This window comes from Miscanthus floridulus, chromosome 2, assembly GCF_019320115.1.
Source record: "Miscanthus floridulus cultivar M001 chromosome 2, ASM1932011v1, whole genome shotgun sequence".
In the NCBI taxonomy this organism is placed as follows: Eukaryota; Viridiplantae; Streptophyta; class Magnoliopsida; order Poales; family Poaceae; genus Miscanthus; species Miscanthus floridulus.
The window spans coordinates 30,578,696-30,594,253 of NC_089581.1; the positions used below are offsets into that span (position 1 = coordinate 30,578,696).

General features: G+C 53.5%; 3 protein-coding genes and 1 non-coding gene across 4 annotated transcripts; 1 reads left to right on the plus strand and 3 right to left on the minus strand.

The window, feature by feature from the left end:
- Positions 1-3,843: 3,843 nt before the first annotated feature.
- LOC136536284 (cytochrome P450 93G2-like) lies at positions 3,844-4,395 on the minus strand (the record flags this gene model as incomplete). Its single annotated transcript, XM_066528632.1, has 1 exon — positions 3,844-4,395. A coding segment is annotated over one exon (552 nt), but the record flags the coding sequence as incomplete, so codon positions are not given.
- A 2,303-nt stretch (positions 4,396-6,698) lies between these two features.
- LOC136520962 (cellulose synthase A catalytic subunit 7 [UDP-forming]-like) lies at positions 6,699-10,877 on the minus strand. The gene is made up of 7 exons (XM_066514677.1): positions 10,719-10,877; positions 10,396-10,594; positions 10,064-10,252; positions 9,212-9,981; positions 8,070-9,140; positions 7,541-7,891; positions 6,699-7,469 (listed from the first exon to the last, which is right to left on the minus strand). Exons 1-7 carry the CDS (start codon positions 10,800-10,802, stop codon positions 6,882-6,884), a joined length of 3,252 nt encoding a protein of 1,083 aa, XP_066370774.1. The 5' UTR covers positions 10,803-10,877; the 3' UTR covers positions 6,699-6,881.
- Positions 7,937-8,007, plus strand: TRNAG-GCC (transfer RNA glycine (anticodon GCC)). Its single transcript has one exon. It is a non-coding gene; the product is annotated as a tRNA-Gly (tRNA).
- A 703-nt stretch (positions 10,878-11,580) lies between the features above and the next one.
- On the minus strand, positions 11,581-15,477 carry LOC136520969 (eukaryotic translation initiation factor-like). The gene is made up of 5 exons (XM_066514686.1): positions 15,154-15,477; positions 12,955-13,123; positions 12,717-12,842; positions 11,958-12,023; positions 11,581-11,866 (listed from the first exon to the last, which is right to left on the minus strand). Exons 1-5 carry the CDS (start codon positions 15,369-15,371, stop codon positions 11,816-11,818), a joined length of 630 nt encoding a protein of 209 aa, XP_066370783.1. The 5' UTR covers positions 15,372-15,477; the 3' UTR covers positions 11,581-11,815.
- Between the last annotated feature and the right edge of the window lie 81 nt (positions 15,478-15,558).

The following is a 15,558-nucleotide window of genomic DNA, read 5'->3' on the forward strand; positions in this document are numbered from 1 at the left end:
TACTTATGCATTCGTGTGTTTACTTTCATGCATACTTTTATATATATGTGATAGTGCTATCTACGTGATTGTGATATTTGACATGTGTGATTTCTACTTTGCATTTTCTATATGTTATATCATTTGTGATGCTCATTTGCTTTTGCTTCCGCGTTTATCCTTCGAAGCAAATGAGCTTTGTTACTCGTACTCATGCTTAATTCATATTCTTTGAGTACATTATGTTGGCTTGGGTCATATAAGCTTGCCTAACACTGTTGTTCTTACCAACAAAAGCTTATATGAACCAAGCCCTTCAAAAACCTCACTCCATAACATACTCGAGGTGGTATTGTCATCAATCACCAAAAAGGGGGAGATTGAAAGCATCTAGGCCCCTAGTTGGATTTCGGTGATTAATGACAATACAAGATTACTGTGACTAACGTGTGTTTTGTAGAGGCAATTAAGTTAGGTCATGGTAATGGAGATCGATTGGGCAATCTAGTTTGTCATGCCCCTACGATGGAAATCGTTTCGGTTTTCAAAGGATGGACGACAAGGTTAAGGATAACTAGTTCTAAGTGTCAATTGAAGTTGGAGAGACACTTAGAGTAGTTTAGGACTTTGTTTTTCCTTTGGCCGTACTATGAAGGGGGGTATGAACGGGTAGCTTAACCTAGTTGAGTCTAGTGAGTTAGGTGTGGTGCACACTTGTTAAAACTAGCTCTAGGTAGCTCCTATGAATGCCTAAGATCCTTTGGAGCAAACCTCATTCACATATGTTCGAAAGTTGGAAGTGAATGGAGGGTCAAATACTGACCGGACGCTGGCTTCGGTGCGACCGGACGCTGGCCGCAGGGTCCGGTCAGCTCATTTGACCGAGGAGAACAAGTCTGGTGTGACCGGACGCTGGAAGGTCAATGTGACCGGATGCTGAGGGCCAGCGTCCGGTCGACTCCAGTAAAGGTCCAGACTTGAGAAAGAGTGACCGGACGCGTCCGGTCAGTGGTGACCGGACCCTGAGTATCCAGCGTCCGGTCATTTACAGTAAGCATCCAAGAGCGACCGGACGCGTCCGGTCAGTACTGACCGGACCCTGACAGCGTCCGGTCATCACGTGAAAATTGTTGCGCGGGTTGAACTGACCGGAGCGTCCGGTCAAAACGATCGGAGTGTCCGGTCACCCCGCAGAAGCTCATAACGGTTCGTTTTTCAGGCTGCCTTATAAATAGAAGCTCCACTCGTGAGTGGAGTCACTTTTGCTCATTCCAATAGCTGAGAAACACGTTTGTGAGTGCCAAGAAGAGCAAGGTCCTAGTGAGGTGTTTATGATTTGAGAATCCAAGAGTGAAACCTCATTAGTGAATCAAGAGTAGACAAGTGTGCATCCATCTTCTCATTAGGCTTCGCGTGGTCAAGTGAGAGTTCGTGCTTGTTACTCTTGGTGATCGCCATCACCTAGACGGCTGGGTGGTGATTGGGAGCTTTGTGATCACCCGGCGGAGCTTGTGGGTGACCCAACTCAAGTTGTGAGCGGTTTTGGGTGATTCGCCGTGACGGAGTGTCGAAGAATCAACCCATAGAGAGCACTTGATCCTTGCGCGGATCAAGGGGGGGCTACACCCTTACGCGGGTGCTCCAACGAGGACTAGTGGAGAGTGGCGACTCTCCGATACCTCGGCAAAACATCGCCGCGTTACTCTCTCCATTTACTTTGAGCATTTACTTTAAGTATTTACTTTGAGCAATTCAATACTTGTCTTTACATTCATAGAATTGCTATGCTAGAGTAAGTTTAGAACATAGGTTGCAAGTCTTTTGTGCGTTGATTTGATAGAAACACTTTTTCTACGCACAAAGGGTTAATTGGGCTATCCGTAGGATTTGATTATTGCAAGAAAATTTAGAATTAGCCCAATTCACCCCCCCTCTTGGGCATCTTAATCCTTTCACCAAGTATTGCCAAGGAGGTCCAACTGCTAGTCAAAAGAGGAACCACTCATCTTCTCAGAATGAGTCATCTTCACAAGCATCAATGTGAGTCATGCTGATTTTTTCCTTTACTCTAGATTATTCAGTCAACTTGTTGACTGAACCATTTTTCTCCATTCATGTGAAGTGCAAATGCAAGTGAAAGTGCAAGTGGAAGGGGAAGGGGAAGGGGAAGGGGAAGGGGAAGGGGAAGAGGAAGGGGTAGAGGAAGAGGAAGAGGAAGTGCAAGTGAAGCACCTGGAACTGAAGGAGCAGAAGGGGCTAGAACACAAGGAAGAGGAAGAGGAAGAGGAAGAGGAGGGAGGTTGGCTGCATTGTTAGGAATTGTGTGATTATGACAATGAACATGTAATATCTCACTATTAGCTACTGCTTTTGTTGGACTTGTATGTTGATGATGGATTGTTGGTTGTGTATGTTGGATGATGGATGTTTATGTTGGATGATGGTTGCTGCGCTTTTGCTACACATACTTGTGATGTGATATTATATATATATATATATATATATATATTGGGCCTATATATATTTGCCTGTTATGTGCAATTATATGTAACAAGTTGTACAATGATGCTGCCATTTTTTTTAAGAAAATAGGGATAAAATCACAATGAACTTAGAAAAGTAAGGGTATTTTTGCAAGGGCAAAGTTGTCCTTGGCAAGCCCATTTAACCCCGTTAGCTGTTGTTAACAGAGTAGGGGTAGACTGAGTGTTCGTTTTTACAAAGCGAGGGTAAAAATGCAATATGACGAAAAGCGAGGGTAAAATCACAATTGGGGTTCAAAGTAAGGGTACAAACGCAATAGTCCCAAGTAAGAAACCTAGCTACAGCCTAAGGTTGCTAGACCAATTGGTCAAGCCTCCGAGTGGCGTCCCCCGTGACCAGAGTTCAAATCCTGAGTTAGGCGAATTTCTGGTTGGCGGTGTGAAAAAAAAACTTCGCATGTTCCGCGTTCCCAAAGCACTGGTAAAATGGACCAGCCCTCTCACCGGGTAACAGGCCCCTGTGTGCGGGCGGGACATGAGGTTCGGGGATTTTCTTAGACTAGGTTAGATGTCCTCTACCTTAAGCTAAAATAGTTCAGGGGTGTCTACCCCCGTAGTCCGAGTTTTTAAGAAACCTAGCTACACCTTATGTATCTGCACAACCATCAAACAGAGAACAGCATGTGAGGCTCTACGTGCATCCATGCAGTTGATTGTTAAGCAGAATAATATTTATAATGGAGATTTCCAATTGTACTTATACGAACCAAGCAAGTTATAATATTAATTCACAACCATGAAACGAGATAACAGTTTAACTCATAAACTTGCAAAGTTACAGGGTAACTTTTTTCCCTCCAGAGAACCCATTGATATAAAGTCAAGAGCTTATGTAAGAAATTTATTTTCCCACTGAAGAACAGGACTAAAATACCATCCTAGTCTTTGTGGAAAGAGAAAGCATCAGCACATGTCATTTTTCAGATAAACACATGTTTTTTCTTCAGATGAATAATGCGCTGACAAAACAAAAGTAAGAACCCAGCTACGTCGTTATATCTACACAACCATCAATCAGAGAACAATATGGCAGGCTCCATTGCATGATTGCATCCATGAACTTGATAGCAGGCAAGAAATAGTGATTTTAATTCAGCTGTACTAATATAAACCAAGCAAGTATAAGGTTAACTCGCAGGATTTGCACTTCAAGCAAGATAAAGGAAAAATGGTTTATTGTTTTTAGAGTTAAATGCACCAGAGATTCATTAATTTGTGAGCAAGTTTCAGTTGGGTCCATCAACTTCCAAAGTGGTTTTTTGGGTCCATAAACTTTTAAAATGGTTCAGTGCAGTCCATACCTATTTATTTAACCTTAAATTCAAAACACATTTGTAGAAAACCCCTTCCCGCACCACATCTTCTCCATGCAGTCCGGGTGGTTGAGCGCCAGCGCCAGCGCCCACTCCACGCTGGTCGTCGTGGTGTCGGAGCCGGCCGTGAAGATGTCCAGCACGAACGCCTTGATGTTCTCCCTGGTCAGCTTCACCTCGGCGTTCACGTCCTCCGCCGCGTCCATGAGGATGTCCAGCAGGTCCTTGCTGCTGTTGTCGGTGGTGGTGGTGGTCTGCCCCAGCCCATGCTGCCGTCTCCGGTTCTCCTCCTTGCCCGTGATCATGATCTCCAGCAGCGCGTCGAACTTGTCCCGCACCACGCGCGTCCTCCGCGTGAGCCCCTGCAGGTCCCATCCCCGGCAGAGCCCCACGTAGTCCTCGACGTTGAAGGCCCCCACGAGCTCGGCGACGTGCTTGGCGCAGTCCCTGGCCGCCTCCGTCATGTGGCCCGGCAGCGCGCTGGCCACCATGCGCATGATGGTGTTGTTGGACATGCTGATGAGGTGGCGGCTGACGTCGATGGCCAGGCCAGCACCAGTTCAGTTGCCCCGCCGCGCTTTCTTCGCGTCGGCGAGTGGTCCCAGTCCGGGTGGCACAGCCGGCAGAGTACGACGGCAAGGAGGTAGGTGTCCGGTGGTGAGGTTCAGCACCAGCTCCTGGTTGGCGTCGCGGGCGGTCTGTGGCGGCGTTCGGGGCCTGCGAGGCTGAGGAAGATGGCGCGGCGTCGTGGGCACATCCGAAGTCGCGCGTGGCCAGTGTTGGAAGTAGTAGGCGTCTGCGAAAATGGTGGTGTGGTTCGGGGTAGGCATGGAGGTCGACGATCGGAGCTCGGCTGTTCGGTAGTGTCCGCGCTGCGGCTTCACGCCCGCACCATGACGGCTGGCGCCGTCAGTGCGCGCTTAAGGAGACCCCGCCGCGCGGGCATGTGGTCAGCTGCCTCTGTTGCGGGCCTCGAGCTGCCGCCGCCGTGCATAAGGACCCCCCCGGAAAGGGCGCACAGCGGGAGCTCTCGACGGAGCTGCACATGACCAGTCGCATGCGCGCGCCGGCGAGATACACCACTGCAGCGCCGGCGGTGGATGCGGCTGTGCGTGGGAGAAGCAGGGGAGAGAGAGTGAGAAAACGTAGTAGATGATGCAGGTGGTCCACACCGGCATGCCGTGGTGGGCGTGTCGTGCCTGGTCGGGGAGCAGTGCGAGTAGGCGGAGGTGGGGCGGGTGCACGAGCATCAGCAGCTCCCCATGCCCCTCCTTGCGCCAGGCGTAGTCGACGGAGAAGGGCCGGTCGTTCGGGTTCAGCGCGGCGTGCCCCGCGGTCGGGTAGCAGCGGCTGTAGCGGTCGAGGACCGGCTCCAGGAGGTAGGCGACCCGGATGGCGCCGGCAAAGGCGGTCGTCGAGAGCTGCGTGGGGCCGGCCTACGCGAGGTGGATCGGGGCTGACGCGTAGAGGATGAACGTCTGGCCGCTGTCCATCCGGAGGCGCCACTTGGTGCCGGAGGAGCCGTGGTGGCAGTAGCAGGAGCTTGAGCCGACGTCGACGAAGGCGTGGACGGACGCGACGGAGATGTCGATCGGGCCGGTGGCGGTGGTGGTGAGGGTGCCGTAGGGGCAGCCGCGGACGAGGTGCGCGCGGAGGGACGGGGGCACGTCGAGCGTCACGGAGAGGTCGTCGAAGGCCGACACGACGTGGTGCTGCGCGCTCCCGGCGGCTGCGACGGAGGCGTCGGAGACGGGTAGCAGAGGTCGAGCGCGCCGCCGCCGGGGGATCGGACGGCGTATGGGTGGATGTACTCCGGCATGTCCTCGTCCTTGAGCACGAAGTTCTAGAAGGAGGAGTTGGTGGGCAGCGGCGCGGCCAGGAGCGCCGGCGCGAAGAAGCGGGACGGGTCCGGCACCACCGTGGACGTTTAAGCCCGAGCGCTTCATGCCCGGCGGCGCGGGGGCCGGCGTCAACCCCAAGGGGCAGCACATGCACCTCATGCCGTTCGGGAGCGGCCGCCGCGCCTGCCCCGGCATGGGCCTGGCCAGCGTGCCCGCAGCAGCGACGGCGGGCGCCACGGAGCCGTCCGCGTACGTGACCTGCTGGGGCAGACCACCACCGCCGCCGACAACAGCAGCAAGGACCTGCTGGACATCCTCATGGACGCGGCGGAGGACGTGAACGTTGAGGTGAAGCTGACCAGGGAGAACATCAAGGCGTTCGTGCTGGACATCTTCACGGCCGGATCCGACACCACGGCCACCAGCGTGGAGTGGGCGCTGGCGCTCAACCACCCGGACTGCATGGAGAAGATGTGGTGCGGGAAGGGGTTTTCTACAAATGTGCTTTGAATTTCAGGCTAAATAAATAGGTATGGACTGCACTGAACCATTTTAAAAGTTTCTGGACCCAAAAAGCCACTTTGGAAGTTGATGAACCCAACTGAAACTTGCTCACAAGTTAATGGATTCCTGGTGCATTTAACTCTTGTTTTTATTTGACTTGGTATAATGAGTGCGCCGATCTACGCCAGAGAGAATCACAAAGCAGGCCCAAGGCATTGCGTCGAGTACGTTACCATGCACTTGACATGAAAAAACAGAACATGTTACTGGGGAGGTGTGGTCGGCAGCGTGTGAGGAGACGACGATGGCGGTGGAGTGGGGGAAAACAAGCGTGGCGAGGTGGATGTGGATCTCCGGATCGGCGAGTTATTTGTTCCCTGTCTCCATCCCACCAGTCCACCATGCCATTTCGATCACTGCAGTAGCAACAACGCTGCATATATTGTATCGTGTAATTCATAAAAAAAACGTGGAACGCTACCTGGATTTGGTCTTCGTGATCGTTAATTGCAACTGAATGAAGAAAGAAAAAGAATGTCCTTTAATTTGAGTGAACTCCACAGTTCTTACACCCAACACTTTATCTCACTCGATCACAAAACTTGTACAAAATTAAACAAGTCGAATATGAGTAGATCGAAGCCTGGCCCAAAAGTGCCTGTATGCAACAAGGAAGCTAGGTGAGCTCATGCATCAGCAATTCAGCACTCGACTCCGCATGGCTTGAGGATGGGGCCCTTGGCCTTGGGGATGAACGGGTCGATCCTGACCCAGACGAGCGAGAAGATGGAGGCGAGGAGGATGGACCAGAGCACGACGATGGTGGGCGTCCGGTTCTGCCTCCCCATGAGCCCCTTGAGGAACGGGTAGAGGTGGACGATGACCCAGAAAGAGAAGAAGAGCTTGCCGAAGAGCGGGCCCCACGAGCCGTACCCGTTGTTGACGGCGTCGGAGACGCCCGCCACGATGCCCACCATGTTGATGATGATGAGCGTGGTGGGGGGAACCAGCAGCGTGGTCCACTTGAAGAGGTAGAGGTCCCCGAAGGCGTCCGCCTCGTCGCCGGCCGCCTTGGAGGTGACGGTGAAGCTGGTGTCCACGCCGCCCAGCACCTTGAGGAAGCCCTGGAACACGGCGAAGAGGTGCGCCGACACGCCGCCGATCACCCAGAACTGCTCGTTGCGCCACCAGTCCTCGATGCTCACCCCGCTCCACCGCAGCTCCAGGACGCTCGTCGCGATGATGGACAGGAACAGCGCGATGAACCAGATGCTGGCAAGGTTGTTCAGCTGGAATGTACGGCATCGGTTAAGTTCATGTCCTAGCTGGAATGTACAGTCGCCGTCGATCACTCACTCACCGTGGGAATGATGAACTTGCCGGTGAGCAGGCAGACGGCGGGGATGGTGCAGTAGGCGAGCAGCGGGATGGAGGTGAAGGGGTAGACGATGGTGTTGGTGTAGGCGAAGCGCTCCAGCCACTTGAGCCGCCCGCCGTAGGCGTACCAGAGCGGGCAGTGGCGGCTCATGAAGATCTCCACGGACCCCAGCGCCCAACGCAGCACCTGGTGGAGACGATCGGACAGGTTGATGGGCGCCGACCCCTTGAACGCCGGCCGTGTCGGCGTGCAGTACACCGACTTCCATCCCCGGCAGTGCATCTTGAACCCCGTCAGGATATCCTCTGTCACCGACCCGTAGATCCACCCAATCTGGTGTTGTTTCAAATAGAACGGAAGATCTGTTCAAGCATCCAAGCACCAGTGGTCTAGTGGTAGAATAGTACCCTGCCACGGTACAGACCCGGGTTCGATTCCCGGCTGGTGCAATTTTTTTCTTTTGCCATTTTCAAAAATGAAAAGTATGCGCAGAATCAATCAATTACTGTACCTCCTTGCCCCACTCTGTCTTCTCCTCGTATCCGCAGCTGATGACGTGGACGGCCTCCTTGATGAGCGCGGCGGGGTCGGCGGCGGCGCCCTGCGGCAGGCCGCCGTCCTCCACGAGCGTGGAGGCGATGAACACGGGCGACTGGCCGAACCGCTTCTGGAAGCTCTTCTGCGACATGAGCGAGGCGCGCTCCAGCTCGTCGTACCCCTCCAGCCCCTCCTCGATCTCCTCCAGCTCGAACGCGCGCTGGTGCTTCTTGTACAGCCCGCCGCCGCCCTTCTTGCTGCCGGCCACCGACCCGCCGCCGCCGAGCCTGTCCTTCTTGCTCCGCTTCCTGTAGAAGCCGAGCAGGCCCCGGCGCGGCTCCTCGCCGCCGTCGGCGCCGCCGCCCTTCTTGTCCTTGCGGGCCTTGCCGCGCTTGCCGCCGCCGAAGCAGCAGCAGCAGCAGCACCACGACGGCCAGCAGTCGCACGTCATCTTGGCCCGCTTCTCGGGGCGCGGCGGGTGGTAGCCGTACAGCGCCTGCCGGTTGAACACGCACCCCGTGCCGACGTACACGGGGCCCTGGATGCCGTCCAGCCCCTTCATGTTGATGTCGAAGAAGACGACGTTCCGGTTGGCGTATCGGTCGTGTCGGTCGATGCCGTCGAACCGCTGCGGGAACTGCACGTAGCAGAGCTTCTTCCCCAGCTGCGGGTCCATGAGGAAGCACATGGCCTCGCGCACGGCCTTGCTGTTGTTCACGTAGTGGTCGCAGTCGAGGTTGAGGATGAAGGGCGCGTTGGTGAGCACGGCGGAGACGCGCACCAGCGCGTTCATGGCGCCGGCCTTCTTGTGGTGGTTGTACCCGGGGCGCTTCTCACGGGACACGTACACCAGCCGGGGCAGCTCGTGGCCCTCCACGTCCAGCGCGCCCTGGCTGCCGAGGTACACCTGGATCATACCCGGGTGGTCGCGCGTGTTGTTCCCGGGCCACGGCGTGCCGTCCTGCATCACCCACCCTTCCTCGGGCTTCTTCTGCGCCTTGGCCACCAGCGCGTTGATCCGGACCTTGAACTCCTCGTACTCCCTCTGAATATATATGATCGATGTTAATGTATGATCGATGTTATAACAAAGAGAGAGGCAGACGAAGGTAGTACTTTCATGGCGCGCCGCTCCTTGACGAACGTCTGCTGCACCTTGTCCTTGAGGTAGTCGATCTTCTGCGAGAAGTAGAACTCCGGCGCGCGGGGCTCCACGGCGAACTTCTTGCAGAAGGGCACCCAGCGGCGAGCGAACTCGGCGGTCTCGGACAGCGTGTCGAAGAGCAGCATGGACGCGCCGTCGTCGGAGACGTAGCAGCTGACGCGGTCCACGGGGTAGTCGACGGCGAGGATGGACAGCACGGTGTTGGCGGTGATGATGGGCGGCTCCTTGAGCGGGTCCACCGTGCTCACGAAGAAGTCGATCGGGGACAGCCGGCACGCCTCGCCGTCGCGGTCGTACCGCAGCGCCAGGCGGTCCAGGTACGTCTCCCGCGTCACGGGCGCCCACTTGGGCAGCTGGTCCAGGATCCAGGAGAAGGCGAACCAGAGCTCGCAGATGACGGACGCCAGCCACAGCGGCACGGCGTCCATGGCGGGCGTCGTGATCCGGAACTTGAGGAAGAAGCAGAGCACCACCAGGCGGAGCACGATGACGATGCGGTACGGGTTGATCTTGCTCGACGGGATCGGGACCTTGCGCCACAGCGGCTGCCGGGCCTCCGCCAGTAGCATGTACTCGTCCTCGTTCTTGTCGTCGTCGTCGTCGCTGTCGTCGTGGTTGAGCTTGCCCCTCTTCTCCTGCTTGGTCTTCCACTTGTCGATCCGGTCCTTCCACTCCATGCTCCCCTCCATCTCCCTCTCCGCCTCCAGCTCCTTCCCGGCCACTGCACACACACACGTATATTCAGCAGATCGATCTTGCAACATGCATGCCAACATCATCAACGCAACCGGAGGAGCACTCACCGCTTCCGGTGAAGGACGACAGCGTGTGGCCACCCGTCCGCCATTTCTGCGCCGGCTGCTCGCCGTTCTCGGAGAAGACGTCGAACGCGACGGGCTCGTGAGGTTTCTTGGGGCTCTTGACGGGGAACTCCTCCTCGAAGTCGTCCATCTCCGCGCCCTCTTCCTCGTCCCCTTCCACCCTCGGGCACCCTGCAACAACATCATGCACGCACGCACCAAATTTCTTATAGCCGTCCCGTCAAAAGCTTTCAAATTTTCGTAGACTGCGACGCGACCGACTTGGTGGCGTGTGCTATCTATTATTGGTAAGGTGCACCAACCCAAGTACCGACCTTTGTGGCGCTTGTAGCGGGTGTTGCACTGCGGGCAGCACTGCGTGCCGTCGCTGCGCTCGTACTCGTAGCAGGGTCGGCAGACGGGGAAGCCGCACTCGGCGCACGCCACGAAGGGCTGCCCGTCGTCCCGCGTCCCGACCTCGTCGGCGCACACGCGGCACGTCTTCACGTCGGCGCTCCGGACCTTGGCGTTCGGCTGCGCGCGCGCCGTCGTCGTCGTCGCCACAACCACCGATCGATCAGTAACAATGCCATCAGTTACTGACAAAGAAAAAAAAAAGCGAGCGAGCGAACTAAAGCAACAGGAACTACTAACTAACCTCCTCGTGGGAGCGCATGACGTGCAGCTCGTCCCGCATGTGCGAGCCCGCGGCGAGGCCACCGGTGACCGAGCCGGTGTCCATGCCGATTGCCGAGCGAGCGAGCAGGGGGGGTGAGGTATCCGTGAAGGGACACGGAAGTGTCTAGTAGGGTGATATAGCTGATGGCGCGAGGTGGTGTGGTGTGGTGACTGGTGAGGCGCCGAGGGAGGCGGGCGGTAAGGTGGCGGGGTGGCGTCCCGCACCAACCGCGAGTTGGGGAGTCCGGCGTTGATTAGAGCACAAGCCAAGGCAGGCAGGTGCATGACAAACACAGCAGGGCTCGCTTCGAGATCAAGCCCGGAAATGTGTTGCACACTCGCAAGGAGCAGAGGCCACACACAGGCCAGCGCGGGCGAAAGGGGTGGTTCGCGGTGACGCCTCACCGTTTCTGGTAGGATGGCGAGCTCGAGTCGCGTGACGGTGGCGTGTATAAATGGCAGGTGGTAGGACAGCCATCCAGACATCCAGACCATCTTACCAAAAGACACATGTGTTTGCGCGATACCACGCCGACAAAACAACCCCTCTCTTGAGAACCCGTCTGATACTTCGTTAACTCGCCTGAATGCCGAATTGCGAAATGCAGAAGCAACAAGCACCCTTAGTCCGTATCGTCATTGAGGTACGTACTTTATAAAACACCGACACAAAAGGGCAACAAATGTTGGTTGCTTCGACACAAAAGGGCAACAAATCTTACTGACAGGGCACACTTGCAGAAAGATGCTCAATGGCTCCACGAATGCCAAACATTTTATAACAAGGTCTAAAACATGGATATGCATCGCAAGAGTCTCCAGAATGCAATGACTCGTTTGGGTGCTGTTGAATCGGGGCATATTCAGATAGAAATCCACTTGCATACAAAATCGTCAATGTCTCCAACATCTCTTTCTTGTACTACATAAGCTATCTGAAAGCAAAATAACATCACAATAGGTGCGAAAATTGCCTCGGATAAGCTGAGGCTGTATCAAATGAAAGTTGGTGCCCATCTCAGCAGAAAATTCCACTCCCCCCACCATCCAGTCCAAGCGACCTTCTTGATGTGCAGCTTACACGGTGTACCGTCCGCCTCTGCTCGGCTTCTCTCTTCTCGAGTCGTCCTGCACATGAGAGGCATCAAGATAGTGAGCTCAGTGTTCAACAAATAAATAAGCTATGAGCAGCAGCTTAAGAAACAATCTGAAGGCATACATGGAAAGTGTAGGTGATCTTGTCATTGTAGTCGATGACATCCTTCCATTTCTTGCCAATGTTCACCTGTATAAAAAAAAGGAATGGGCCATCTCAGAAATTGGAACAGCACGTTAATAATGTCCTTTTTGAGAATAAGGGCAGCGGAGACTTAAAAGGTATCACAGTTGCAGCATGGGACACTGTTGGTCCAATGAGATAACCATGCCCCACAAAGATGAAACTATAGTAGGGTTGTTAAGAAATTACAAAATGATCAAAGATTCTCCAAAAGAAAAGGCTTCTGTGTCCTCTTTTTTCCAATATTCCGTTCAATGCATAGGATGAAGAATATTGTTCATGTAACAATGTTACAACATAAACAGTACCAGAAAATGCAACAGGTATTTCCTGCAACAACACACTTAATAGAGAATCCAAGTCCCCACTTTCATGCAACATCACACCACAACTACATGCACAAAAATTCCTAGCAAACTATATAGTTCTCTTCCAGAGAGATGATTTAGGTATAGAAATTTGTGCCTTTGAAGAGAATAATGGTATAACAATAATAAAAAACTTACAAAAGCTGAACCCAACAAGTTAGCAGGACAAACCATATATAGGATGTATTCCATAAGGCAATATAGCAGCTAGGGATTTGCACAGAAAACACTGGACTAAGTTCACCCCTTGTCAGGATATATGAACCTAGATACTATGATGCATAAGAAGATATCAGCACTGAACTTGATTAGAATGGTTTTGAAAACCAACCTGGACAGCTTCATTGCTGGCAGTCCTAGTCCATAATGCGAGCTTATCTCCTCTTGCACGGACACTAGCAACAATTCCACAAATGTCCTCTGTTTCATCAAACTGCTCCCCAATAAGAGCCATCAACTGCATATTCAAACAATTATTCAAAAGCAGTCCATTAATGGAACATCTCAGGCAACCTCTGGTAGCAGATGCTTGATCTTGAACAAATCAAATATATATAACAAAGGTGTACCGTTTCAAGCCACATGTTCTCAAAGGTTGCCTTTCTGTTGCATGGAACAGTCCATTTGCCACCATTTGCACACTCTGGGTCTTCCCATTTTGGCTCTACTCCAGCCTTGAACAGATGAAAATCAGCATTCCCAGACAACTTGCTTGGACAAAAAATCTGATCATACAAGCTACAGCAAGAAAGAAGGGATCTGTAAGTACAAGGATACAAGACCACCAAATTGAAGGCACAAGGCAAAATTGCACCAGCTAACTGCAGTAACATATATAGAAATTTTTACTTCAAAAGACAGCACATACACAGGTATTATAACTAATAGAAGATATTGCTCATTACTTAAGGCTAAACATTAAGATGCTAACTTTTTATATATTTGAATAGGGTCTAATGCAAGCAGAGCATATCTTTCGTAAAAGACTAGGCTCACAAAGACAAACAGGAAAAAAAAAGTTAGAGAAGACTCACTCCATATATGCAGCAAGGCAATCTGCTTAAAGCATCACACCAAAAATAATTAACATAGTAGAATTGTAAAACAGTTCATTCAATATAATTCAGAGCGGAAACTTTCAACTGAAATGTCAATCTACAACAAGGAATACCCTATGGAGGTGACTAGATGACCATGGCGAGAAGGATCTCCAGATAAGACTCAACATGCCTCCCCACGTGAGGCCCAGCTTCTTATCTTCTTTTGGTTTTCCAGCTCTCCCGTCCTACACCCCATCCCCCCCCCCATTTAGCCCCCCCCCCCCCCCCCCCCCCCCCCCCCCCCACCGCGGGCGCCCTCGGACGCTCGCATCCTACTCGCCAGCATCATCGGTTCACCCCCCATCCTTTCAGCACTCAACCATCCCACCCCGCCACTGGCCTCCACCGTCAGTCCTGTGCAGTGGCGCCCCCACTGGCCGCCCACCCATAATCCCAATCGGAGGAAAGCCCAGCCCCTATCCCCCGCTGCCAGCTTCGCCCAATCGGATGTCTCCCGCCGCCCCTCCAGCTGCCACCACCGCCAGTCTAGCCGCCTAGCCTGCCCCCCCCCCCCCCCCCCCCCCCCCCCCCCACAACCACCACCCAAGGTCGGAGATGCTGCAGCTCTCCAAAACCTTACTGGAGCTTGCCAAAGACGTAACCGTTCAATTTGGCTTCTACTTCTCCTTCCTTTTTTGGTTTCAGAAATTCTGACAGTTTATTTCCATTTTGGGGCTCTCGATTTAGCTTGAATCAAGAGGCCTCTCATACCATACCCTATATATACAATTACACGGGACAGTTTACGTGAAAAATCAGCCACAGGCATATCAAATCCGATGCAAACAGGAACCAGCCCATCCTTCAACAGATCGTCGCTTCCCCATCCCCACCCCGCCACTGGCATCCACCGCCAGCCCTGTCCAGCGGCGCCTCCGCCGCCCGCCCACCCCTAATCCCAATCGGAGGAGGAAAGCCCAGCCCCTTGCCCCCGCTACCAGCTCCGCCCAACAGCCAGTCCAGCCACCGCCCCTCCAGCCACCAGTCCAGCCACCTCCCCTGGCCCCCCTCCCCTTCTAAGGCCAGAAATGGTGCAGCTCCCCAAAACCCTAAACCTTAAACCGGAGCTCGCTGGACGTGGAGATTGCCGAAGACGTAACAGTCAGATTTGGCTTCTATTTCCTTCTCCTTCCTTTTTTGGTTTTAGTAATTCTGACATTGAGTATATTTCCATTTTGGGCTCTCGATCTGCCCTGTTCGTTTGGCTGATAAGCCATGGCTGAAAGTACTGTAGACTGATTTTTTGCGAGAGAAAAATACTGTTCGTTAACTGGAAAAGTACGGCTTATAAGCCAAGCGAACAGGCGGGCATAATCAAGAGGCCTCTCACTTCAGCTTTTACCATACCCTATATATACACAACTAAACGGGACAGCTTACGTGAAAAATCAGCCACGGGCAATCAAATCCGATGCAAACAGGAACCAGCGATATCATGAATAAACAAAACCTAATCGAATTTCATCTAATCGTTTCAGATTTGTTGGCATAAGGTAACCTAGAACCCTATCTACTGTATGAACAACTCCTGCTGCCACATGACCGCCCAAAACACGCACAGAAACTGGTACACCCGAACCACCACGGCATCCAGATCAGATCCGAACGGAACGGATCAGGCAGGGAACCGGGGCATGAAGGAAGGTATCCGCGGCAGCGCCAACGTACCTCCAGAACTCCTCGACGGTGTCGAAGGTGTAGGCCTTTTTGAGGGAGGTGCCCCACGCAGCGCCGGGCTTGGGCTTCGACTGGATGTCGTACCAGAAGGTCCACTGCCGGTGCAGCTTGTGCGGACCCTTCGCCTCCGTAGCGGGTCCGCCCTCGGTCGCCACCGCCTCAGGGGTCGTCGTCGCGACCGAACCCGCTGGAACCTCGACCTCCGCCATGTCGCGCCGCCGCCGCTTTTCGAGGGTTTTTTTGGGTGTGGGAGAGACGATACCAGACGAGGGAGAGAGGTTTGCGGCTGTCGAAGAGACGTGAAGGCGAAGAACGGAGAAGGCTTCCGGCTTTTTTAGGCTTCAGAAGTTGTTTGGAGTCGTTTTCCGTTAAATAGGATAAAGTGAAATAGTTTCA

Bases quoted from the DNA above. Each gene is read 5' to 3' on its own strand.
- LOC136520962 (XM_066514677.1), bottom strand. From the start codon at position 10,802: ATGGACACCGGCTCGGTCACCGGTGGCCTCGCCGCGGGCTCGCACATG. The intron at 10,595-10,718 runs GTTAGTTAGTAG...GCGCGCGCGCAG, and splicing joins TCATGCGCTCCCACGAGGAG to CCGAACGCCAAGGTCCGGAG. The intron at 7,470-7,540 runs GTGAGTGAGTGA...CGTACATTCCAG, and splicing joins GCAAGTTCATCATTCCCACG to CTGAACAACCTTGCCAGCAT.
- LOC136520969 (XM_066514686.1), bottom strand. From the start codon at position 15,371: ATGGCGGAGGTCGAGGTTCCAGCGGGTTCGGTCGCGACGACGACCCCT. The intron at 13,124-15,153 runs GTACGTTGGCGC...TTCTTGCTGTAG, and splicing joins ACCGTCGAGGAGTTCTGGAG to CTTGTATGATCAGATTTTTT. The intron at 11,867-11,957 runs GTATGCCTTCAG...TCTCATGTGCAG, and splicing joins AGATCACCTACACTTTCCAT to GACGACTCGAGAAGAGAGAA.